Source organism: Halichoerus grypus, chromosome 6 (genome assembly GCF_964656455.1).
Source record: "Halichoerus grypus chromosome 6, mHalGry1.hap1.1, whole genome shotgun sequence".
Taxonomy (NCBI): domain Eukaryota; kingdom Metazoa; phylum Chordata; class Mammalia; order Carnivora; family Phocidae; genus Halichoerus; species Halichoerus grypus.
Genome location: NC_135717.1, coordinates 145,451,438 through 145,479,402, shown reverse-complemented (window position 1 = coordinate 145,479,402; position 27,965 = coordinate 145,451,438). Strand labels below are relative to the sequence as shown.

General features: G+C 32.4%; 1 protein-coding gene across 1 annotated transcript in view; it reads right to left on the bottom strand.

The window, feature by feature from the left end:
* LRRIQ1 (leucine rich repeats and IQ motif containing 1) overlaps nt 1-27,965 on the bottom strand; it is a 192,074-nt gene that overhangs the window by 69,163 nt on the left and 94,946 nt on the right. The window contains 6 exon segments of the mRNA XM_078074184.1: nt 4,755-4,856; nt 13,403-13,485; nt 13,737-13,832; nt 14,352-14,473; nt 15,126-15,215; nt 26,754-26,873. Of these exon segments, the coding sequence (XP_077930310.1) occupies nt 4,755-4,856; nt 13,403-13,485; nt 13,737-13,832; nt 14,352-14,473; nt 15,126-15,215; nt 26,754-26,873 (613 nt within the window).

The following is a 27,965-nucleotide window of genomic DNA, read 5'->3' as shown; positions in this document are numbered from 1 at the left end:
AAACAGAACAGACACACAGACCAATGGAACAGAAAAGGAAACCCAGAAATGGACCCACAACTATACAGTCAATTAATCTTCGATAAAGCAGGACACAATATCCAGTGGAAAAAAGACAGTCTCTTCAACAAATGGTGTTGGGAAAACTGGACAGCGACATGCAGAAGAATGAAATTGGATCACCTTCTCACACCATATACAAAAATAAATTCACAATGGGTGAAAGACCTTAATGCAAGATGGGAAACCATCAAAATCCTAGAGGAGAACACAGGCAGCAACCTCCTTGACATTGGCCATAGCAACCTCTTACTGGACAAGTCTCTAGAGGCAAGGGAAACAAAAGCAAAAATGAACTATTGGAACTTCACCAAAATAAAAAGCTTCTGCACAGTGAAGGAAATAACCAACAAAACTAAAAGGCAACCTACAAAATGGGAGAAGATATTTGCAAATGACATATCGATAAAGGGTTAGTGTCCAAAATCTATATGAGGCACCTGGGTGGCCTAGTCATTTAAGTGTCTGCCTTCAGCTCCGGTCATAATCCTGGGGTCCTGGGATCCAGCACCAAGTGGAGCCCCACATTGGGCTCCTGGCTCAGCAGGGAGTCTGCTTCTCCCTCTCCATCTGCCCCTCCCTCCATCGGGCTCGTGCATTCACTCCCACTCTCTCACTCTCAAGTAAAATCTTAAAAAAAAAATAAAAACAAAGTCTATAAAGAACCTTATCAAACTCAACACCTAAAAAACAAATAATCCAGTTAAGAAATGGGCAGAAGACATAAATAGACATTTCTCCAAAGAAGACAAACAGATGGCCAAAAGACACATGAAAAGATGCTCAATATCACTCATCAGCAGGGAAATACAAATCAAAACCACGATGAGATACCACCTCACACCTGTGAGAATGGCTAAACTTAACAGCACAGGAAACAACAGATGTTGGTGAGGATGGGGAGAAAGGGGAACCCTTTTACACTGTTGGTGGGATTGCAAACTGGTGCAGCCACTGTTGAAAACAGTATGGAAGTTCCTCAAAAAGTTAAAAATAGAACTACCCTACGTACGACCCAGCAATTGCACTTCTAGTTATTTATCCAAAGAATATAAAAATATTGATTCGAAGGGACACATGCACCCCAATGTCTATAGCAGCATTATCAACAATAGCCAAATTGTGGAAAGAGCCCAAATGTCCATCAATTGATGAATGGATAATGAAGATGTGGTATATATACAACAGATTATTACTCAGTCATCAGAAAGAATGAATTCTTGCCATTTGCAACTATGTGGATGGAGCTAGAGTATATTATGCTAAGCAAAACAAGTCAGTCAGAGAAAGACAAATAGCATATGATTTCAGTCATATGTGGAATTTAAGAAACAAAACAGATAAATATAGGGGAAGTGGGGGAAAAGAGAGGGAAGCAAACCATAAGAGACTCTTAACTATAGAGAACAAACAGGGTTGCTGGAGGGGAGGTGGGCGGGATGATGGGCTAAATGGGTGATGAGTATTAAGGAGGGCACTTGTGATGAGCACTGGGTATTACATGTAAGTGATGAATCACTAAATTCTACTCCTGAAACCAATATTACACTGTATGTTAACTAACTAGAATTAAAATAAAAATTTGGAACAAAACAAAAGAAGGATATTTTGTAAAACATGGTCTATTAAAAGGGAATGATTCTTTACCTTACATCATTTAATATAATTTGATAGTTCGTTAAATATTCCTTAAATTTAAGTGCTTTTTTTTTTTTGGCCTAATAGAGAATATTCACCATCCTTGCTGTTCTTCTGGTGACATTCAGAAAAAAGCAGCAATAATAATCAAAGAATTTTAGTACAGTTTACAAAAGAAATCATGGAAACCCCCAAAGATAAAATTGCAAAGTAGAGAAGAAAGTATTTTTAAGTTCAGCTTTTAAAAAATCAGATGTTATTATAAAATAAATGGGAATAGAGAGAAATAGTCAAATAATACTATCATCTAATTTCAACAAAACAAAAGGAAATAATACAACAGTGCTGGCATGCCATTGAGCTGAGATACTGTTCCACATAGAATCATTCAATCTAAACCCACAATGAAGTTTAATTCTGATCTCCCTCACTTTCATGAGGTGGGGCGGGGGGGGGGGGTAAAATGCCCAACTATTAATTTTATTTTATTTTATTTTTTTTTTTTTTTTTTTTTAAAGATTTTATTTATTTATTTGAGAGAGAGAGAATGAGAGACAGAGAGCATGAGAGGGAGGAGGGTCAGAGGGAGAAGCAGACTCCCCGCCGAGCAGGGAGCCCAACGTGGGACTCGATCCTGGGACTCCAGGATCATGACCTGAGCCGAAGGCAGTCGCTTAACCAACTGAGCCACCCAGGCGCCCCCAACTATTAATTTTATTTGAATTTTTTAAGGGAAAAGTCCCTCCAATACTCTAAAATGAGATTGTGGTGATAGTTGTGTATCTGCAAATATATTGAAATTGATTGAATTGTACTCTTAAATCTGGTGCATTTTATATAATTGATATTACATCTCAAAAGACCTGATTTTAAAATGTGCCTTCTACTGGGAAACTGGGGTGAATCAGGCTACTTATGTGGAAGCTGACTGGCCTTCCTGGCCAGTTACGAAATAGTGTGAGTCTAGGAGGCTTGTGAGGCCAGAGCAGCAGGTAAGGATACCATGGGATCCAGCCTGGCCAGCAATGATCAAATTACCTTCGCCTCACTTTTTCCTCTTAAAAAAAAAGAAGGCAGAAATAAACATACTGGTTGAAGAAAAAAAGTTCTTCCATGTACAACTGTTTTTGCCAAGCCCATTCCTTAAAAACAAAACAAAACAAAACAAAAAAAAACCCCAACAACCCTGAAAATAACTATCAGTCACTAGAATATCTGGTATATACATAATGACCATTAAGTGAAATGAATGAAATGCCAAATGTACTTGAGGTTGCAAAAAAATAAAAAATAAAAAAGTAAACTAAACTAAACACGTTTCATATGGGAGAAAGTAAACAAAAACATATAACTTCATATCATGAAGCACAGGTAGAAATGTTCCATGTTCTACAGGCCACTTTCTTTCTATTGCTATTTGAACTATTCCTAGTATATTTTGTATCAGTACACAAATCCATAAATATACCATACATTCATATATACTATTCTAGATGATAACATGTCTTCACATTTCACAGAACAAGAGATAATGCAGAACATGCTGGGATAGATTTTTCCCTTCTGATTCTGAGATGCATGCTAATTTAAAGGGCAAAAAATGCCCGTTATCTTTCTTACCAGGCACTGCCTTTCTAAAGTAAAAATGCTTCTATTTAACAGGTAATATCTGTGCAATTGTTACTGATTTTAGTAGACCTTCTACTCTTTCTTTTATAGTGAAATGGTGAAATTAAGATTGTAATACGATAATTGTTTAAAACCCAAGCCTTATACTGAAAACATATTTTAATTGTATTAAAATACTAATTGATAAGTATTTTTCTGAAATACTGGTTTTTGGCACCTTCAATGCCCACCAAATTTTTAAAATGTTTTTCCAAGGAAAAAATTTAATATTAAAAAAACTGAATGGTAGAACAAACCTCCATATACTATCATCTATTGATCCAACAATTTCAATGCTTTGCTACACTTGTTTTACCTATCTTCTTATGTATATATTTATTGCTACATACTTTGAAGAAAATTCTAGACCCCATGTCCTCCCACTGCTACATATTTAATAGGCATCTCTAGAAAAGTATAAAGTTGGTGTTAATCAAATTTTCTTTGGTTTGAGACATTACTGAATAGAAATGTTAAAGTATCTATTTGCAATCATGCTATAATAATGCATAAATTTTAAGATTTATTTAAAATGTACAGAAGACAAAGTCTTAAAAATTCTAAGTGGTCCACTTCCATTCAAATATATTTTCCTATTAGAAATTATAATCCAAAAGTATAGATAAAATTATGAACATTTTAATATTAAAGAGAAAGAATGGCAAACTTATTATAAGTCATGTTTATTTCTCTGATATATTTAAATATTTGTTTGATAATGTGTCCATAATTCTTCCAAATGTTGAAATCAGAAATATAATCTGCCCTTTAGATGTGTAAAACCTTTTCCCCAAAAGTGAGTAGGGCAAACTTCATATATAGCAAAATATTTAAAATTCCAGAGTTTAATTTATAATATATAATGCAATTTGTGTATACTGGAAGTAAATATATTAGAATATCATTTCCACATGGGTTCACTTCCACTGATAGAGGCTAATATTATCAGTGTAAAATTTAAATAAAATTACTTATACTGATGAAACAGCTTTATAAGAGTTTCACATAAAATATAAGAAATTTAAAGTTATATAAACACTGATGCAAATACTAAACTAGTGTGCTAATGAATCAATACACTAAATTAGTATTTTAGCTCCAAGAACTGCATTTTGATTTTTATTTAATTATAATTTATATATAATTTTTTACATTTGTACTTCAGGACTATTGAGGATTTAAAAATTTTATTTTAAATACACTTTTACATCTTCATCTTTTTTTCCTACAAATCCCTTTATTTATCTTTTTAAGCTTTTTGTTTTAATCCCAGTTAGTTAAAATACAGTGTTATATTAGTTTCAGGTGTATAATATAGTGATTCAACAATTCCATACTCCATTTTTTTATCTTTTTTACCTTTCTACATATCTATGATTAAACCATACCTTCAAAGTAGCCATCTCTTCTCGGCTGTGCCATCTTTGGTGATTTTGTAACAGAAACTTTATTTTCATTGTTTTTGAATAATGCTAGGCAAACCATGGGATCTAGACAAAAAGCAAGATAAGACAAAAGTTCAGCTCTGGCTTATTCCTTCTCCGGAGCGGCTATATTTTTTTTATGATAGTAAACATAGTAACAAACCATTCATATATTCTTGGTTATCTGATTAAGTGCATAGTCAATACTTAATACAAAGCACAGAAATACTAGTATTGTGAAAAAAATTATAATAAAATTTTCTAGTTATGGCATCATCTTTTTATTTGAGGAATTGCTTTACTATTTATTATTATAGCTTCTTTCTGAAATTCCTGATATTTGTGATGGAATAAAGTAAAATTTCCATAAATGCAAATTAGGTAGAAGGCATTATTACAGGAAAAACCGTATACCCTATTTTTCTCTCCTCTGCATATGAGGAGCTGGGATATAGGAGATGTAAGCAAGACAACTGATAGGATGAGAAATAGAAAAAAGATCATTTCATTAATTTTACAGATAAATTAATGGTTTATCTTTTGCCTTAATATATTATATTTACATAACAAAGAAGTTGCAAAAATTCTATGTACATTTTATAGCCAAGAGCATTCTAAACCTATTAATTTTATGAAATAAATAGGATGATTGTAAGCACAGAGCCCTATAATTTATTGGTAATGGGGGATTGGTACAGTTGCAGTTTTTGCTTGTTGAAGAACTGTAAGAAAAGAAAATAGTGATGTAAATAACAGGGGGTAGAAGAAAGAGTAGAAAATTATACCTTTAAAGTAGGTTAACATAAAAATACAAGTTAAGGCAACATACATTTTCTTAATATCTTACATCATCTTGCAAAAGGAGACTTTAAGAATCTTTGCTTAATTAATGTCTAATGCAATATGTAATTAAATATGCTAAATGGAAAAGTAGGATTTAAATAGTATAAAGCCCAAATTACATATTTTAAGTAAATGCTAAGGTGGTATATTTTTTAGAATGTTAATTAGAGTTATTTTTCAAGCATGTAGAAACTGAAGATTTCCATTAGTGTAGCAATAATTTGTCATTATTAAGCATGATTTACATGGTTCACAGAGATTATATTTCTCAAGATTAGGGAAAATATTAGTCAATATTTGGGCATACCTCATAATTATATGTGACCTAAGGTATTACAAGGGTACTTCTATATGAATTCAACATGAATTATCAATAAGAATAACAAATTTTTTAAAACCCTTTGTATATACATTTAATAGAATACATATTACATATCATCTAAGCCATTTACAAAAAACCATACTGACATGTCAAAGGAACATTAGTCAGTCAGGGAAGACAGATTACCATGGGCTTCTTATTCTGTATGATACCTTATAACCAAATGATCTTTCTACACATTCTCCTGCTCTTCTTGCTTTTCTATTTGATCTATGTATTTCCTGAGCAAAGACATTACAATTCGACAGACCTGGGTGAGACCCAAGCCCCAACTTTTACTAGTTGTATGACTCGACAAATTGCTATTACCCTCTGCCTTTCCCCTCTCTGTCCAAGAGCAGTAATACTGACTCTGAAATACTACAGTGAGAAATAATGAAATAATGTGTGTAAAGCATCAAGACTCATGTTTACATAAGTGGAGGTGCTCAACAAATGGCAGTTAGTAAATACATAATCACAACAGAAATAACAGTAATATATCCTACTTGGAAATTCTATTTTTGGAAAATATCTTAAATCCTGCATAGAATAAGGTGGGCTATATAGGATATTAATTGATGGATCCATAATTGGCTTCATCTTATTCATTTTATTTATATAGGACATGGATCTTAATAGCTGTGGATCTTTTATAAATTCTTTGGTATTCCCTTGGGCAAATAGTCTCTTCATGACTTGATTTCTCAATATGTAAAACAGAGATAACAATAGCACTTTCCTCATATTATTAACAAGATTAAATAATACATATAAAATATTTAGGAGAGTTATCTAGCTCAATAGACTCAAAAAGATAATTTTATTCATCAGGGGCACATAAAGAGTGCTACATTTTCAATACCCTTCATTCTAAACATTGTGATTGCAACCTTAAATTTATTTAAAACTTACAGTAATGCAAGTTGCAAAGGGATAATGATAAGAAATAAGAAACACAGTAATTCTAGATGGGGAAAAAAAAATCACTTGATTTTGATAGTCCCTGGAAATATCACTGTGAAATAAGATACTACTCTTACCTCAAAAAATACAAAGTCAAGTAGGAAGGTCAAGGGACAAGTTTATTGTAAAGAGTACAGCTTGTGGTAGCTTTTTCTTGCATTATAAAATCAGTTTTGTACATTTAAATCTACTCCTTTGACATCATCAATGGCAGGCCTGTGTCACTGTTTTTAAAATCTTTTATCTCCCAGTATGACTTGCCCAATGTCTGGGAATTAGGTTTTAAATACATTTTTATAAGATATTTATAGAAACCCATAAAGAAGCTGAGTTTCTATTATGCATGTGGCTCTGTACTTCATTATCTCATTTAAGTAACATAACTTTATTTAGGCATTAGAATATCCTTAAAATTATTTCATCCTCTGTATAATCCCTTTTCAGTTTCTATAGTCCTAATCTTAGCTCACTGGTTGATCTTATCCTTGTTAACTTCATATATAAAAATCTTCTTACTATCCATTTTTGTATGTGCAAGTACATACAAGTACAGTAGTGCTGTAAAATGTTTTAAGTTAAGGCTGAATGACTAGCTGTACATCATTTTATTTATTTATTTATTTATTTATTTATTTAACTTATTTTGGGGGGGGCCAGAGGAAGAGGGGGAGAGGGAATCTTTTTTTTTTTTTGCCTTCCAGATTTCTCTTTATTTATACATATCCAACCTGTTCTTTTTTTTTATTATGTTATGTTAATCACCATACATTACATTATTAGTTTTTGATGTAGTGTTCCATGATTCATTGTTTGCATATAACACCCAGTGCTCCATGCAGAGCATGCCCTCTTTAATACCCATCACCAGGCTAACCCATCCCCCCACCCCCCTCCCCTCTAGAACCCTCAGTTTGTTTTTCAGAGTCCATAGTCTCTCATGGTTTGTCTCCCCCTCCGATTCCCCCCCTTCATTCTTCCCCTCCTGCTATCTTCTTCTTTTTTTTTTTTTTTAACATATAATTTATTATTTGCTTCAGAGGTACAGATCTGTGATTCAACAGCCTTGCACACTTCACAGCGCTCACCATAGCACATACCCTCCCCAGTGTCTATCACCCAGCCACCCCATCCCTCCCACCCCCTACCACTCCAGCAACCCTCAGTTTGTTTCCTGAGATTAAGACTTCCTCATATCAGTGCGGTCATATGATACATGTCTTTCTCTGATTGACTTATTTCGCTCAGCATAATACCCTCCAGTGGGGAGAGGGAATCTTAAGCAGGTTCCATGCCCAGTGCAGAGCCCAACACGGGGCTCGATCTCACAACCCTGAGATCATGACCTGAGCTGAAATAAGGAGTTAGACACTTAACCAACTGAGCCACTTAGGCACCCCTCTATTCCATTTTTATAAGGAGTATTATTTATTAATTTAAATTTGTCTTCCCAAATAGAAGCATATATTTAAATGACTGTAATATACACTCCCAGTCATACACACACACAGTCAAATGTATTTAGTGACTTTCATCTAATTTACTGCTGACTCAGTTAATAGTTATTTATTGAACATCTACCATATGCCAGGCATGGTATCAGGTTCTGGGAATTCAGTGGAGAATAAGGAGGGTCTTGACCCTCCAGAATCTTACTATTTAAATGGACTTTATTATTGTTTTGTTGAGAGCACACAACAAAATAATGTTTGATCAAAATTCTTATAAATTCTTTTTGGAAATCACTGAAGTAAACAAAATAAATCATCAACAAACTTTATTTTGCCACAGTTTTGTCTATACTGTTCCTTTTAGATCCTTAACATTCATTCCTTAGTTATCTTATCATTATGCAAACTGATCTCTTTGCTATAGCCCATGAAGTGCTCAATTCATATTAAAAAAGTTAGCCTAACTTATTTTCTACTTGGCTTCATTCTTGACTATAACTAAATGTTAACATCACAGTCTCAAGCTATTTTCATCACTGAAATAAAATCAGCAAGTATTTGTTGAATGCTTAATATGTACTTGACAATATGCTAGGTATTACAAACAGCTGCAAGATAATTTTTATCCCTAGTTGTGGTCCTACTTTTATAACTAAATTCACCTTGTTTGCTTCATCCTATTCTTTCTTCACTGTATGAAATTTGAAATGTGACATGCATAACTATGATAAATGTTGGAAAACCACATTATGTTTTTGTCCTTATATTCTTGGCCCTTAAACTTTTTATCATTTGCTTTCCACCCAAACCCCTATACTCAGAATTCATCCTCTCTAAGGAGTGCTCCAAATGAACCCAAGCACTTATTCTCTTCCTCCATCCTGCTCCTCTCAATCTTGCTACCGATTATGCTCACTACTTTTAGGTTATTGACTCACATTTTCAATAAACCAGCAACTTTCATCTTGCACATGATGCTCTCCACTGCAGTAAACCCTAAACTTCCCTAGGTATCTGCTAAATTCCAACACAGATCACCAGGTTCTAAAATTACTTCTGTGCATGAGGTAACAGTAAAAACAAAAAGACAAACAAATTAAAACCCCATAAAAACAAGACCAGTCATTACCTGTTTGTGCTTATGTCCATCATATTTATTAAGCAATAACTTACTAGGAATAACAACAATCAGAACACAAACTCAAACTGAGTAAATATAAATCCTCACAATTTTAGATTTCATCCTATGGCTTCAAATCAATTCCTCTTCCCACTTTACCTCCTCCTCCTGCTTTTTCTGTTTAAAGCAGATGGCCTCATTTATCCCAATAGAAGTCATCAATACTGAGTCCCCTGATGGTTGCCTACACTGTATGTCTCCTTGGCCCCTTTCTTCTTTACTAATCAGCAAACTCAATGGTATTCTTCGTCTACCTGCAACTTTCTTTAAGTAATTGACCCCCTGCCTTTTGTCCTATTTTCACTCTCATCTTAAATATTGTGATGCGGACTCATATCCCTTGGCTAATAAATATATGTATAAGACACAAACAGGAAATATTATGTGTTTGCAACTAAGCAAATTGTGCTAAGGTTTTTCGTGGTAGATATTTGAATTAAAGCTTCCATAATCTGTGCATTTATGCCCCACCCCATGAAGATTACTGCTTTGTTAGACTGGAGGATGTAACTGATTCCATTTAATTAAAAGTTTCTATTCTCTGATGCTCCACCTACCACCCACCCTCCCTACCCTCAGGGATGGCTAGTCTCCAGCAGTTTTATGGACAATGTTGCCCTCTGGTGGCCGGTTCAAGTTGGCAGGTTATCCATATAAGATATAGATAGATGGATCTATCTCCATGTATATTTGAAAATTACTAGTAAATGTTTAAGTGTTTAACAGAATATAGGTATATAAAATATCATTTTAATTTATTAGTAAGTAAAAGTTTAAAATTATGGCCATTATTTTAGGCAGATTTAAATAAGTTAATAGCATATCACAGATTGTTTGAATTGCAAACTGGAAAGGTACTAGAAAGTTCTTTTTCTGTAAGAAGAAAACCAGAGGTATAGAGTCTTAAATGATTCATTCACAGATACAAAGTGACATAAGTGCTACATTATTAACCTAGTAGAAGATTAAAGTATCATAATTGGAGAGGATCCCAGGGCTTTTCTTTTTCATGACTTCATCCTTAACCTTACCTTGAATATTTCTATTCTGAATATATGTTGTGAAGGGGCAGTAGAGAAAAAGAATGAGGAGAATTTAAAGGTCATCATTAAGTTTTACATTTCAGAATTCAAATTTTAAAGAAAAAATTTGCTTTTTTTCATCAATCTAGTATTTTGATCAAACAAAAGCTTAACAGAGATATAAAACCTCCCACAGTAGTAAGAATGCGATTTGGTTTACAATCGTGTAATTAGAGTAATGATTCCCTTAAAAAATTATACAACTGCCATTTGGATTTTTACCTAACAGATCACACTTAATGACCACTGTCAAAATGTTAAATTTAAGATGTCTGGTTGTCCTTTTACATTTGTTACCCTACCATGCCACCTTGTGACAGATAAAAATGGCTTAATTTTTGCCTGATGATGATTATGTCTAATTTTTGTTCATTAAAACAATGGTTTTTCTGTATGAGCATAGATTCCTTATTAAAACTTGTGTTCAAACCTATTATTTACTGTGCTGATTTATTAAAAATGAACTCAACAACAACAAAAATCCCTTAGTTATAAGAATTAGCAAGAAAGACCTATATATTTCCAGAGACCTATTCTAACAAAATAAACTTTGCTTTAGCTTCACTATCAGAAGTTTCTGCAAACATTGTAAATATCTTTAAAGAAGTAGATCTTGAACATAAATAAGTAATAATTATTTGTTGAACTTTGACTGAATTAGTACTTAAGCTGCTTCTGATTATTTGAACTTCCCCCAGGAGTTTCAGAAACTTTCATTGTTCTCAAAACAGCTATTTAAAGAATTTTTGTTGATACTATTGAAGATGAATAAAAATATACATCGAAGCAATAAAAAAGTTTTTCAAACTACCCTAAATTACTGTACTGGATTCTACTTCCCCAGGACTGAAACAAAGTCTCACTATTGTTAAGAGTTTGGAGTTACTATTACCCTGGGAACTACCAGATGGTAGTCAGTTCACTGAGTTCTGATGAACTTAATAGGAGTTTTCATCACAGGAGTGTGGGAAGCACAATGCAAGTTGAACAGAGCATATACTTACATTTTCTTTAAAAATGCTTAAAATTTCAATCTTTCAATCCTGACAAACTTGTAGTATGCAACAAAAATTACTACAGTTATCTCAAAAAGATAAAAGGTGTCACTAATGTAAACACAAAAAAAGGAAAGTTGAACATTTGTGAATATAAAAATAAATCATCAGAAATTTATCAATAAAGTGTTGTGCCAAGAAATATCAGCTATTTCTTGGAAACCAATGGTATTTTGGTTATTTTTATTTTTGTTTAAAATAATATATATATACATTTTTTAGAATTCCATGGAATTAATGATTAAAAATAATAAGTGGGAAAATTAATCAAGAAAAAATGAATCTTGTGAATGCTTCTTTGTATACTTACATAAGCTAGAATTATAAGATAAATATAGATTCTCTGCTTTTCTCAGGACTAATGGTACTTTTATGAAAACATTTCACTAACATTAAAATCATTGTAAAAGAAGCTGATGAAAAAGAAAAACTCAAAACGGCTTTTAAAAAGAAGTCACAATTGGGGAGGGTATGTGCTATGGTGAGCACTGTGAATTGTGTAAGACTGATGAATCACAGACCTGTACCTTTGAAAAAACAATATATTATATGTTAAAAAAAAAAGAAGATAGTAGGAAGGAAAAATGAAGGGGGGAATCAGAGGGGGAGACGAACTATGAGAGACTATGGACTCTGAGAAACAAACTGAGGGTTCTAGAGGGGAGGAGGGTGGGGGGATGGGTTAGCCTGGTGATGGGTATTAAAGAGGGCACGTATTGCATGGAGCACTGGGTGTTATATGCAAACAATGAATCATGCAACACTACATCAAAAACTAATGATGTAATATATGGTGATTAACATAACATAATAAAAAAAAGAAAAAAAACTAATGATGTAATGTATGGTGACTAACATAATAAAATAAAATAAAATAATAAAATAAAATAAATAAAATTAAAAATAGGTCACATTACTTATATTAAGCCTATGAGTCCATGAGTAAATATTTATAAAGCTATAAGTAAATGCTAAGTTATACACAATATGCAAATAATTTTAAGTAGTTTTAATTATAAATATAAAATCATAATGACCCGCTATTTCTTGCCCTGACACTATAAACTACTCCACTATTAAGTAACGATACTAAAATGATTAGAGGTATCCAAAGAAAGAAATGATTTGGAGAATCAAATGGGATAGAAGAAAGGATGCCTCTAAATATTTCCCAAGTTCCGCATAATCCTGAAGATATACATTGTATTTCTTTTCCAAAGTGTCAAATTGTGAAGCCCTCATAGCTAATATTCATGAAACTAACAAATTTATAGAAATTTATCGAATAATCAAGCAATTTAAAAACACACAAAGGAATAAGCACATGAAGCAGATACTCTTTAGAATCAACACTTGTCAAAGTGAACCAACTTAGAAATTAATTACAGCATAATTCTCAGCGCACAATAGATAGAATAATCAATAACAAAGTAAATAAGAAACAGGGAAAGTGAAAATAGCATTTAAGTATATAACAAATCATTTAATGTAATAACATAATTTTTTCTAAGTTTCCTTGAGTTTTCAGAATTATTACCTTAGACATACTCATATCTGTGCATTTCATTTCTGTTCTTATTAAATATTATTAAATATGATTTGGTAAATAATATTTTAAAAGAATTTATCTTCAATATCAGACACACAATTATTATTCAAAGAGCAATCATCACCCACCTAATTTTTTCCTTAATTTCTTTGATTTCATCTTCTGTGCTCTCTTCAACATTTGCTGAGCAGTAGCAATATCCTTAAAGCCCCTAAAAAGATTAAATTTAATAAAGGCAAAACAAATATCCAGACCATATTAATATATGCATATGCATATAAATATACATATCTGAACTATATTATACTAAAACAAATTTAGATTCCCATTTAAGAATTTGTAATTTAACAGATATACAGTTTCTTAAAAACTAGTAATTCCTAATGTCTTGAAAAATATCTACCCTGAACATTTAAAAGTTTCTCAATTTCTTCATATTTTAGTGTAAAATAGACCACATACCATTCTTTTGAAATTTTTTCTTCTTTTTCAGTTTTCAGCAAACTCTTTCTGCTGGTCTTTGATTCAGGTGTCCAAGATAAAGTCCTATTTTCTGATCTGGCAATAGAAAAAAACTACACTAACTGAATCAACACAAGTATATCAGCACCTTTTAAAACTACAAGCTGTTTATGTTGTCTCAAACTTGGAAATAAAATCCATTTAAGTTACAGAAAAACTTTATCTTGAAAAGTAATAAAAGTCTGCCATTAATTTAAAATGTTTACATTTCAATTACTTGAAGCATATTTCAATCCTTTTGTCGAAAGAAATGCAACACTGGAATTTTTATTCTAATCCTTATCTCTACCTATATAGTAGTATTTAAAAGTTCACTTGTTTATAGCAATTAATGACATTATTTCACTGACACTTTTGTTGTTGCTTTAATGAAGCTACCTCATACTTTTTTTTTTTTACTGAAAACCCCATAAAATGATTACACTTTTAACATTAAATGCTTTTCCATCTTCCAAACAAGTAAATTTGTACCTAATTTTCATCATTTTACTACTTTTGTAATAATTATAATACTTTCCTCATGGGTTAATCCTCTAAAAGAGTAAGTTAGCTTACCTGCTATTAAACTGTGGGTGTTCTGATGAAAACAAATCTTCTTTCTCATTACATAGCCATGCTTGAGCTGGATGACTTGGTAAATTCAGTGAGGTATCATCATATTTTAAGGTTCCAGAGAACTTATCAGGAAAATGATGTATATTAAGTATAAAATAAATTGAAAAAATCTAGTATTTATATCATATTACTTTACATGCATATTACTGAGTAGTCTCCCAAGGGAAACACATATAAAAACTGAAAATTATAATAAAATTAAATTTATATAATACACATTTTTTTATTGTAGTGATGAGGGATATGCTTTTTGGTATTGTTTGCATATACAGAATGATTAACTGCAAAGATCTTAAAAAATATCAGAAAACAAAAACTTCAAAGATTATCAAATAAATAACAGATATTGCAGTTCATTGACCTCTGACTGAGAATCTTCAGCTGTTGCCCTCTTAATGCATATTTTTGTATTTTTAAAGTGCTGTCAACTAGTGATTTTAGTCCACTGCCAAATATGCAGCTGAAGTATATCATTTTTTTTTTGCTACTGTGAAATAAAGTGTTGAAAGAAATCCAAAATAAAGAAAAAAATTAGGAGCAAATGAAAGAAAAGCTATATGAAAAATTACATCTGGGGATGAGGAGGAAGTCAGAGGCTTCTAAAAGTAATTGTGTTTTTCAAGTCAATAAATTGCATTATTAATCACTGCAGCACAGCATAACCTTAAAAAATGAGCAAAGATGGAGGACTAAGAGATTTCCATGACATGTTACCTTTGGCCAGTGCAGCTGGTTTGGGAGAAGCAGTGTTTGTGAAGGGAAGCGGGTGGAATCTAAAGTTAGCCATTCTTTCTCTAAGGCAGCCTGCACAAATAATAAACATTAATGTACATAATTTAGTTTGCATAACTTTTACAAAGAGTCTTTTAAATTGTCTTTTATACGACAAATGTTGAGAGAGTATATCAGAATTTTCATTTACAGGAAAATGTGCTACTTGCTATTGTGAGATGTTATACATCTGTTTAATGCAAACATTGTAAAAAAAAATTAAAGACTTTTCATCCCTAAGTGGGATAAAGTGAGAATTTGAGTACTCAAGTGTTCCAAAAAATAAGAGGTGCAGATTGTTCAGTGTATTTAACTGTTTGATAACCATGATTCTGAGCCAACTCCAGATGTAACTGAGGGAAATAATCTTTTATCTCTTTATAATGCAAATTTTAATATTTTCTACCAAACCTCACTATTGAAAATTTATGGTATTTTAACACATTAGTATCAGTTTTTCCATAAACACTGTCTATAAGACAGCTTTTACTTAATTTTTTCAAAAATTTCACAAATTTTCTGAATAGATGGAAAAATGAATTTTGTGGCAACATAAAAATCATGGATCTGAATATTATAGTCTCTAATTCAAGTGTGTGAACGATAAAATGTAAATTTAAACTTTGAAATGATACTATTATAAGTCCCTTCACTCTTTATCTTAAAACATCTTTACTCCATTTATGTAATTACCAAGTTTATTTTATCTTTTGACAATGGAACTATACTAAGTATGCTATTGTTACATCATTTAGGATATAGCTATCTAAATTTTATTGCCTGGATTAGTTAATATGGTTTAGAATAAACTTCCGTGGTTCTGTAACATTTTTTGAATCTTTACAAAAAAGATCAGAATGCCCATGAACTTGTTTTTTAAAAGGTTCTAAAAAAATCAGACATTTGTTATTTTTATTTTTTTGAAGATTTATTTTTTAAATTTTATTTATTTATTTATTTATTTAGATTTTATTTATTTGAGAGAGAGAGAGCATGAGCAGGGGGAGGGGCAGAGAGAGAGGGGAAGCAGACTCCCCACTGCGCAGTGAGCCCTATGCGGGCTTTGATCCCAAAACCCTGGGTTCATGACCTGAGCCAAAGGCAAATGCTTAACAGACTGACCACCCAGGTGCCCCATTTTAAAGACTTATTTATTTTAGAGAGAGGGAGAGCATGGGGGGGGGGCAGAGGGAGAAGGAAAGGGAGAGAGAATCTCAAGCTGACTCCACACTGAGCAGGAGCCTTACATGGGGCTCAATCTCATGACCCTGAGATCATGACCTGAGCCGAAACCAAGAGTTGTATGACTAACGGACTGCACCTCCCAGGTGCTCCCATAATCAAACATTTATGATTTAAAAACTAGAATGATTATATTCTGAGGAGAACTAAATGGAATTTTTCATTTATACAATTTCAGTGTTTCTTGACTATATCTTGAAAGACCATTGGACAGGAAAGACTAAGACATCCTGACTATAGGCTAGCAGTGCAATGACAGACTTCTACTGATAGAACTTAGTCTTAGAATACCTATTTAAATTCATGTTATTTGAATACATATGTAAATAGGGCACCTCTATTCAGTTGACAGGTACATTGTCCAATTTTTTCCAGGCAGACATTATTAACATACATATCACAGCTATATATCAGTTATATATGTTTTAAAATACATATCTGGTTTAAAAAGTGCTATTTGATGCAAACAGGATTCAAGGTTCAGATTTTTTAATTCTTTCTTTTGTATGGCAAATAGAGAAAAATCCAGTTCTATCCCAGGAAAGATTAAGGCCCGTGGCATAGCAGCTATCATCGAATTTGTATTCTTACGTTGGTGAAAACTACTAAAGTGAAGAGAGAATGTGAAGATGTGGAGACAATATGACAAAAGGCAGTGTGCCAGAGGATTCTGGGAAGATGGTGGAGCAGGAAGAACCGGGACCCTGTCTCCCAACCTAGAAAATGATTGCACTTGCAGAATCCAGCTGGAGTCTATTGAAGGCTTATAACTTCCAGGGGAAAACTTGGATGGTAAATTGTGGTTAATTTTAGTCAATTTCAGCTTTTAACAAGCTGCCAGCTCTACCCCAGGCCCTGAGTTAGGCGGCTGTTCATGTGTTCCAGGAGTAGCTTGCATATATCTTGTAGAGCCAGAGTGGACAATAAGGACCCTGTCCTCCAAACATGGTGATCTGTGCACTGATCATTGATTACTTCTGATCACAGAGGTGCAAAGAGGTGGGTGTCCTTGTACTTCCCATCTTGTTGCAAGCCCCTGCCCTACCAGCTAAGTGATTTCCAGGGGATTTAATGGGCTGGTGTCCTTCCCCACCCCTTCATTTTTCTCTTTTTCATCTTTAGGGAGCCAGATATCAAAGACTAGGATGCTCATTTTTAAAAAAAATCTAGAATATTCAAAAGCATCTGCATATATGTGGGAAATTAGAAAGTCAACATACATATCTAGGGAAAGGCACAGCTCAGAAAAGAACTGAGAAGACCTTAAGTTTATAACTCAGGCTGATCCACAGCACAGAGACAGTCTACGATAATACAAAAACAAACATAATAAAAGCAAAAATAAAACCCCAGCAAACCCTGGGGAAGAGAATCTAATTTCTAGAATTACCATAATTATTACATCAATGTCCAATTGTAAATTTAAAAAAAGTCACAAACCATTCAAAGAAACAGAAAAATTTATGGCCCATTCAAAGGAAAAATAGATAAATCAACCAAAACTATCCCTAAAAAAAGACCTCATGGCAGATTTACTAGACAAAGATTTTTAAATAATTGTTTTGAAGCTATTCAAAGAAATAAAAGGAGAAAAAATGATGTATAAACAAAATGGAAATATCAATTAAGAGATAGAAAATCTAAAGCGAAATCAAGAAGAAATTTTGGAGCTGAAAAGTACAGTAGCTGAAATGAAATATTCCTTAGTGGGATTCACCAGAGAGATATGTCTCTGAGTAGGCAGATAAAAGAATTAGTGAACTTGAAGATAGGACAATGGAAATTATCAAGTTTGAGGAATAGAAAAAAAAAGATTGAAGAAAAATGAATAGAACCTAAGGGACCTATGAGATACCATCGAGCAGACCAACATGTGTATCATGGAAGTCATAGAAGGAGCAGAGAAAGAAAGAAGCAGAGTGCATATTTGAAGAAATAATGGCTGAAATTTTCCCAAATTCAATGACAGACCTGAATATAAACATCCAAATATCTCAAAGAACTTGAAATACAACGAACTCAGAGACCAACACCAGACACACAATCAAACTTTCAGAAGCCAAAGACAGAGAGAATCTTGAAAGAAGCCAATGAGAAGTAACTTGTCACATATAAGGAATCCTCAATAAGACAGCTAGCAGATTTCTTTTCAGAAACTTTGAAGTCCTGAAGGCAGTGAGCTGATATATTCAAAGTGCTAAAAGTTAAAATAAAACAAAAACTGTCAACCAAAATTCCTTTATTGTCAAAACTGTCCTTCAAAGTCAAGAGAGAATTAAGATAGTCCCAGATAAACAAATGCTGAGAGAATTTATTACCTTTAGATCTGCCCTGAAATAAATGCTAAAGGGAGTCCTGCAGGTTGAAATGAAGAGACAAGCAGTAACTGGAAGCCATATGAAAAAACAAAGATCTCAGTAAAGATAAATACATGGGAAATTATAAAAGCCAATATTTTTGTAACAACAGTTTGTAACCCTACTTTTTGTTTTCTATATGATTTAAGAAGACTAATATGTAAAAAAACAATTATTACTTTAAAAGCTAGTATTATTGTAACTTTGGTTTATAATTCCACATTTAGTTTCCTACATAATTTAAGACACTAGTGCATTTAAAGGAATTATTGGTTTATGTCTATAAAGAAGTAATTTTTGTGAGATCAACAACTGAAAGGAGTGGCAATGGAACTGTAAAGGAGCAAGTTTTGGGATGCTATTGAAGTTAAGAGGGTATAAATTCAAACCGCAGTGTTACAACTTTAGAATATTAAGGGGGATTGAGGAGTTACTATTTAATAGCTATATAGTTTCAGTTTTACAGGATGAAGAGAGTTCTGGATATGGATTAAATGGTGGTGATGGTAAAACAACTTTAGGAATTATTTAATACCATTGAATGTACACTTAAAAATTAAGACAGTAAATTTTATTTGATGTGTATCTAACTAAAATAAAAAATTGGAAGAAAAATTTATTTATTTATTTATTTATTTATTTATTTATTTATTTATTTTTTAAAGGTCATGCGCCACTTGAGGACTAAGTGTGGAAAGGACCAGTATTGCCAGGCAAGGAGCCTTATTTATACACTGTTATGTACACACACACACACACACACACTCTTTTTTTCTTTTAAACACCTGCCAACCATCTCCTATTTTATATTCTCTGGGACTCCAGCTGTTTTCTTTCTACAGCAGGACAAAAACTCACAAAGAGTGATTTCTTTGCCATATCACATAGATGTTGATGAAGTCTCTTTCTTAAGCTATACAAAGTCTGGGGAAAAATTCAGTGTTTAAATTATCTAAAAGTGCAGAAAACTTTGAAAATAGTTTTTCTTGTTTTTTAATGCAAGGTCACAAACTTTTATAAGATTCCAGAACAATTCTTTAACCACTATCTCAGAAATTTCTAGAAGCATAAAGAGAAGGCTTAGTATAAAATGCTAAAGATACTTTTAGTAATTATATAATCACAACCAAAAAATGTTACAAAGACTACTGATTTATGTGAGTTCAAGCTTATTAATATCTAGTATATTTGGCAGTACTTCGAATGTTGAAAAAAAATCTCAAAATGTCAAGAGGAATTGGCCAAGAATATATACTACTGTTTTAAAAATGTATATTAATATATCATGCTTACCACTGGGCATTTATACAAATTTCAGTTATTGCTTAAGAAAACCTTCTGTTCAGATGTTCTATAACTTACAACTGAGGATCTGGAAAGCTTTCTGATTATTAGAAGACTACTAGCAAATTTACTTACATATTAAAAATGAACTTGAACTTAGATCTGTAACTTTGTGTTCACAATCGAATGTTTGATCAGATATACATGTATTTGGCTTTTGACCAGAGAAGAAATCATTATTCTACAACTCAACTTTGAGAATCTAGAATATAAAGCTATCAGGAAGAAGAGCTACAAATAACATTCATGTTTATTTGTGTGTGTATATGTAAAATTTTTCAGGCCATCTACTGTAATCCTTTCATTTGATGCATGAAATTAGGATCAGACTTGCCCTAAGTCACAAGTCAGTGAAAACTGAACAAGTCCTAGAAATGCTAAAAGCCATGACTTGATGTCTTTCCTCCTCCCTTCACTATCTCCTCCCCTGTCCCAACACTTTCCTCCTCTTCTGCCCAAGTTGCCTCTTACTATCCCCAAAATAATTCTTTCTAATACTTCCTGATAACTTTTGGAGCATCTTAGAATCCTTACAGTTTGAAAACTTGGCCCATTATGAATCTCAAATCTCACTTTCTAAACCCTCTCCTCTGGGGCACCTGGGTGGCTCAGTCGGTTAAGCACCTGACTTCAGCTTAGGTCATGATCTCAGAGTCCTGGGATCGAGCCCCATGTGGGGCTCTGTGCTCAGCAAGGAGTCTAGAGATTATCCCTCCCTCTCCCTCTGCCCTCCTCCCCTGGCTTGTGCTCTCTCTCTCAAATAAATAATAAAATCTTTAAAAAAATAAATAAATAAATTTGAGCCTCCATGCTCAATGCAAAAGCATGGTGGGTCATATTGTTGGAGATTGCTGTTATGCCATGCATATCTCTTTTCATCAAACAAAATGTCACTTTAGTCTTTTTCTTTGCCTATAATTTAGATTGCATTTGTTTATTTTCCCATAATGTACTGGAATATGTAATATTCTGTGAAGTTAATTTTAGATAGGGATCAAACATGAACTCCAGAACTGAAAGTTGCCCAGCTTGATATATTTGTCTCCTTCTCAAAAATTATTCCTGAAAACTTACTGAATTTTACTTTGGTCTGAGACAAAAAACAAATCCAAATTTGACTGTTGTGGTTTTCTATATTTATGTTATATTAGCTTTTCTCATCTTCTCTAGGTTTAGGGAATCATAAGAGGACTTGTAATGTTTAAATTTAAAGATATCTTTATTGGTTTTTTATATATTGGCTTCTACACAGTATTAAGTAACAGAAAAATAAACCTTGTTAAATGAAGTCAATAAAAGAATCAACTAAAATTACTTTATAATTTAAAAGGTGCAAAATAGAAGTGCAACTGTAGATCACTATGCCACATTAGACTTAACATATTTATTATTTGGATATTTATTTGTTATTACAGATATTTTATGGCAAGGTGGCAAAAATCCCCCCTAAAGGAGATTGAGGCCTAAGTTTATTAAAACCTCTGCTAAAATAATTCTTTTAAAAAGGTTATTCACCTTGCACTGTGAACTCAAAGCCCAAGAAAATGTCTTATTCATCACTGTTTCCGAGGTTCATTATGAGTAATATATAATAGGTGCTTAATGCCGGGAGACAATTCTCCATGGGTCTCCATGTCTTCATGTCTTGTGACAGCTTTCTTTCCAGACTATCTTTTCAAGGATCTTTATATAGCGAACACCCTGGGAAGATAGAGATAGTGTTTTCCCCTGTGTTGGAAGGCACTATGCTACCCAGGACTCACATGGTATGAGCCACATTGATTCAACTGATTGGGTTTGGACATGGTTCACAGTGGAAGAAGGAGGTAAAGTTGTCTTGTGAGTAGGATTTTTTAGGCTAATTCAGTGTAGTGTTGTTGTTGCTTCTATATCTGAATTGTAGAGTAGAAATTGATGTATTACATGTTTTACTTTACCCCATAAGTGCCAGAGGGGCTTATCCCAATAGGGGAAGGGTTGCAGGTAGAGAAGTGTTAGTGTGATAAACTCTTGTCATTTGACACCTGTTGGATGACCAATGGGTCAGGATTTAGTTTGAGTACCTCTACCCTCTGACGTTTTAAAATGTGAACTCAAAATCCTGTATTAAATTTTCTTTCAGGTGTTTTCCAGTTCCATGTAGAATATGTATAGGAGAGATACCTAGAATCAAAGGACAATGGGAACACCTGGAGTGCTATAAAGCTAAGAAGAAACTTCATCAGTCACTTGATGCTGTGGAGAAAGGGATTAGAATTGAGGGACAAACAAGGTGAGGGTAATCTGGTAAACATGCCACTTTTAGTTGAGAAACCATATTAGCTCAACCTGTAAGAGAAACCAGAAATATAGCAGCCCTAATAAAGCTTGAAAATAAGCCTCAAAAGAATCTCTGCCCATATGCTACCTGCCTGCAAGATTAAAATTCAATCCTCTTTAGAGAAAGAAAACATCTTGCAGGGTCTTTACACTTTTTTCCAAATACGTCTGATACTTAACCAAAGGTTAAATGCTAAAAAAGAGTATTGACTGACTCAAAATGCAAGAGATATACATTCAATAGAAATAAACCTACAAGTGATCCAGGTGTTGCAATTAACTGAGAAAGCTTTGAAAATATCATACTTGGTATGTTCAAGAAAATACAGGAAGTGATAGAAAACTTCAACATAACTGGGATTTACAATAAATAATCAAGTAAAAATTCTAGAACTAAAAAATAGAATAACTAAAATTAAGAATTCAAAATATAGGCTGAACATGATTAGGTAACTCAAGAGAGATGATTAGTAAACTACAAGATAGGTCAGTAGGAAACATCCATATTAAAACATAGAAGCAAAAAAAAAAGAGAACAATTCAAAAGAGAGTCTAAGAGACACATGTGAAACGGTGTGAAATTCTAACATATACATTTTTGGAACCACTTTACCTCAAAGAAAAGAAATAATAAAAAAGATTAAATGTTTGAAATAACTGGCTAAGAAATTTCCAAAACTGATGAAAGACATAAACCACAGATTCAAGAAGCCATATGGCCTCCTTACTATAGCTTAGTAAATACAAATAAAATCACACCTTTGCTGAAAAACAAACACAGAAAATGAACCTTAAAAGTAGGCTAGGGAATGGGGGTGGGATGATAATATCTTTAGAGAAGAAAAAATAAGACTTATTACTGACTTTTCAACAGAGTCCATGAAAGTCAGAAGCTAATGAGATAGCATCTTTAAACACCAAAACTTTACCTAGAATTCTATACCTAGAGAAGATATCCTTCAAAACTTAAAGTAAGAGAAATGTTCAAGCAATAAAAAAGATTCACCTGAAGTTAAATAATTACTAAAGAAAATCCATCAGAGAAAGGAAAATGAATCCAGATGGAAGCATGTTAATGTAGGGAGAAATGAAGTACATGGAAAAACAACCACAAACTAACAAGGTAATGAAGGGAGAAAAAAGGAAAAACAAACAAACAAAAAACTTGATTCATGCAAGAAAAGGCAATAAAAAACTAAAAGGGAATATAGAACACATAGGCCAAACAAAAAACAAATACAAAGATGGTATTTATAAACCTAATTATACTCTTATTAAAATAAATTAAAATTGTCTGAATATGTTAATGAAAAAAATGTCAGAGTAGAATATAAAAATAAGCAAAACCCAATCATATACTCTTATTAGAGTCACACTTTGAATATAAAACAGAGAAACGTTGAATGGGAATGTTTAGAAAAATATATACTACTATAAAATTATTAGCCAAAAGAAAGCTGTAGGTATGAGAATATTGGAGGAAGTAGCCACTAAGGCATTTAGTTAAAGAGGGAAACTGTATTAAAGACTGGAATTTTATTATGATGAGAGGGTCAACGATACAATGTTTTAACTATACAAAATATGTATGCCCTAATAATGTAGCTTCAAAGTACTTATGAGGCAAAATTTGACAGAACTAAAAGCTCATTTAGAAAAACCCACAATCATAGTAAGAGAATTCTAGCATTTTTTCTGTCAATAACTGATAGAATTCCTCCCCCCAAAATCACTAATTTAAAACAACAATTAATAAACCTGAAGTAACTGAGATTTTAGTAACAATATATTTAACATTCCTTTTAAGTGCACATGGAACATTTCTCCAAATAGATTATATGCTGAGACACACTTCTAGGAAACAAATAAAATCAATCTTACATCAATCTCTTCCAGAAAACAGAAACAGGGGAAACACTTCCCAATCAAATGTATAAGGCCAACATAACCTTGACACCAAAATCTAGATTAGGAGTTTTATAAAAAAGAAAATTTACAGATCCAACTTCTTGAATATAAATGCTAATCCCGAACAAATATTAATAAATCAAATTCAGAGATATGTAAAAAAGATAATACATTATAGCTAAGTTGGTTTATTTGAATATGAGATTTAATGTTTGAAAATCAATGTTATATGCATAAAAAGTATTTGATAAAATCCAACTCATATATAAAATCATCATCATCATATTAATCTCTTGGAATGGTAAAAATATGTTAAGGAAGGTAACTTCCTTAATCAAATATAGAGTTTCTACAAGAAACCTATGTTAAACACCTTATTTAGTGGTGGAATATTGAAAGCTTTCTCTCAGAGACCAGAAGCTAGGAAATGATGTCTGCTAATATCACCACTACTTAACACTTTACTGGAAATAGTAAGGCAAGAAAAATAAATAAAAGGCATAAGAACTGGAAAAAAAAGAAATAAAATTGTAATTATTCTCAGATGACATGATTGTATATACAGAATACAAAAGACCTGAGAGATAAACTACTAAAATTAATAAGTGATTTCAACAAAGTGGCTGAATATAAAGTCAAAATACAAACATAAATACAATATCAGAAAACATAAAATATCTAGAAATAAATCTAACCAAAAACGTACAAGACCACTATGAAGAAAACTACAGAGCATTGTCGACAGAAATTTTAAATGGCTTACATAAGTGGTAGGACAGTCTGTGTTCATGGATTTAAAAAGGTAATAGTCTAAAAATAGCAGTTCTTCAAAGTTGATTTATATTCATTTGACCCAAGGGAACATGACCCCTTCCTCACACTATACACAAAAATTAATTCTTGATGCATCCAGACTTAAATGCTGAAAGTTAATAAGGTTTCTAGAATACCTTAATGATCTAAGAGTAAGCAAAGATTTCTTATATGCCACAACAGTTAAAATTTTTTTAAATTTGAAATTGGAAACGTTCTGTTCATTAAAATTAACCACAAAGACATTGAAAAGGTAAGCCCCAGAGGTTAGAGAGGATATTTGCAAGGGAAAACAGAGTAGTATTCAGAATATTAAAGAAGTTCTACAAATCAGTAAGAAAAAAAGATGTACAACCCAATGGAAAAATATGCAAACACTTGATCATGTCACAAAGTGACTAAATGGTCAGTAAGCATACTAAAAGGTATTCAACATTATTAATTATGACAGAAATGCAAATTAAAACAATAAGATGCCACCACAAACTTACTGGAATGGAAGAAAAAGACATGAAAATACAAAGTGTTAATGAAGATAGAATTCCTCTGAAACTCGCATATTCTGCTGATAGGACTATAAACTGATATAATCACTTTGGAATATCTTTAGGCACTATCTACTAAACACAGGTAAACGTTAAGGCTCAGAAATTCTATTCCTAAAAGAAGTATGAATATGCACATCAAAAGACATGCACAAGAATGTTCATAGCATTTGGTCATAATAGGCAATACTAGAAATAACTCAACAACAAATATCTTCCAATAGTAGTATAGACTTTTAAAAAGTGGTATATTCAAATAATAGATAAAAAGTGGTATTTGCAAAAGAGTGGTATATTTAAACTATGCTCAACAACATAGATAAATCTCACAGACATATTATTACATGAAAGAAGAGTACATACTATATGATTCCACTTATAGGAAGTTCAAAAATAGGGAAAACTAATCTATGATGATGGAGGTGTGAATACTAGAGAGGCATGAGGAAGTCTGGGGGTGTTCATATGTTCTATATCTTCATCTGAGTGGTGTTTATGTGGATGTAATGGTCTAGAGAAGAGGAAGCACAGGGAGTAAAACCAGAATGTGAAAGGCAAGTGCTTTATACAATAAAATGGTGCTCAAATTTGGTTGGAGCATATGGAAGCCACAGGAAAGAAGTGGCATAGATGTCTGGATAGTGTGCTACCTTACTATGGAATACTTAAATAACAATTTAAAGAGGATGTTTTCATTTTCCTAGGTAACAAAGAACTACAAAATGTTGTTAAGCAGGGCATAAATAAGCTCAGAGTTATATGTAATGAAGGATAACTGATAAACAAAACATTGTGTAAATCTGGTCAAAGAGCACACAAAAACTCTTGTAAATATTCTATGACCACGTTTACATACTGTACATGCTTGTAGAGTACATAGAAAAGATATTAAGAAATTAGAAGCATACTTTTTCAAGTGTTGTTTAAAAAAAATCTGTAACATAGTGTTAAGAGGATAAAAATCTTAGAAACTGATTTAGTTCCAAAGTAGTATGCTAAAAAAGTTTTAAAACCAATATTTATATTTTGTAGTTGGTACTTACTTCATCAAATGTAAAATCCTCTAAGTTTATTTCTTCATATTCTTCTTCAGATTCTTCATTCTTAATAGCCTCTAAAGCTGTTGTCAGTTTCTTTCTCAAAAGAAAGCCCTTCCAAACTGCCTAAACAAAAATTTAAAGCATGTTATACAAGGTTATAGATCAAACTACAAACCAGATTCTCTGTGTTATCCCATTAGGAAGATAAAACATCTAAGACCTTAGTTTAATGGCTCAATAATTTGTTTTTTGAACTTTATGTGACACTTAAAACTGTAAGATAAATTAAACAACTGCATGTGTCTAAAGTTCTGAATCTCAGGAGACTTTCCTTGTGGTAAGCAGAAAAGAATCTCTAAAACTCCCTCAACTGCACATGTAGGTCAACCAATCAATTATCTGACAATTCCACCAGGACCCATTCTAAACTAAGAAGAAAGAGATACAAAGGAAAACCAATTTTACTGATTTTCAAATAATTATGTATAAAATAAACTAACGCACATTTAGGCAAATTTCAACATATACAAATGGCCATATTGGAGAGGTTCTATCCTGGCCCATAACGATTAACTAATTTCATTTTAAAATAAACTAAGCACATAATAATAGAATTAAAACCATTCAGATTTCTCAATAATGTTGGAGTAGAGAAACCTTTTCTAACTATAACTCCAAGAACACGTAGCTTTTAAAGAATAAGTACTAGGGAGTGAGCTCCAGGATACATTAAGTGCAAAAAAAACCAAGATAGAAATAAGTGTGTATTACATGCTACCATTTATCTATGAAAGACTGTATATAAATATATAATAAACATAAATTATATAAATATATATTTAAATATATATGTATATGTTTGCTAATATTTAAAAAGTAAAAGTGTAACTTGTAAAATTAATTTTAAAAATTATTAAGGATAGAGGCAGAAAATAGAAGATTTAGCTATAGAAGCCAGACTTCTCTGAATATACCTTTCTTAGATTTGACTTTGGAACTGTGCACATGCTTAAGATAATCATAAAATAAACAAATATGAAATAAAAGGAATTCTTGAAGAAATAGAAAAATACGTTTCATGCTATGGGCATACACACACAGAATTTATCTAAAGTGACTTTAAAATAGATTTATTTGACTATCTTCCTAGTGAAATATACTCAAAAGACGAATTTCATTACAAAAGATACCTTCAACATGTTTTCATATTCATAG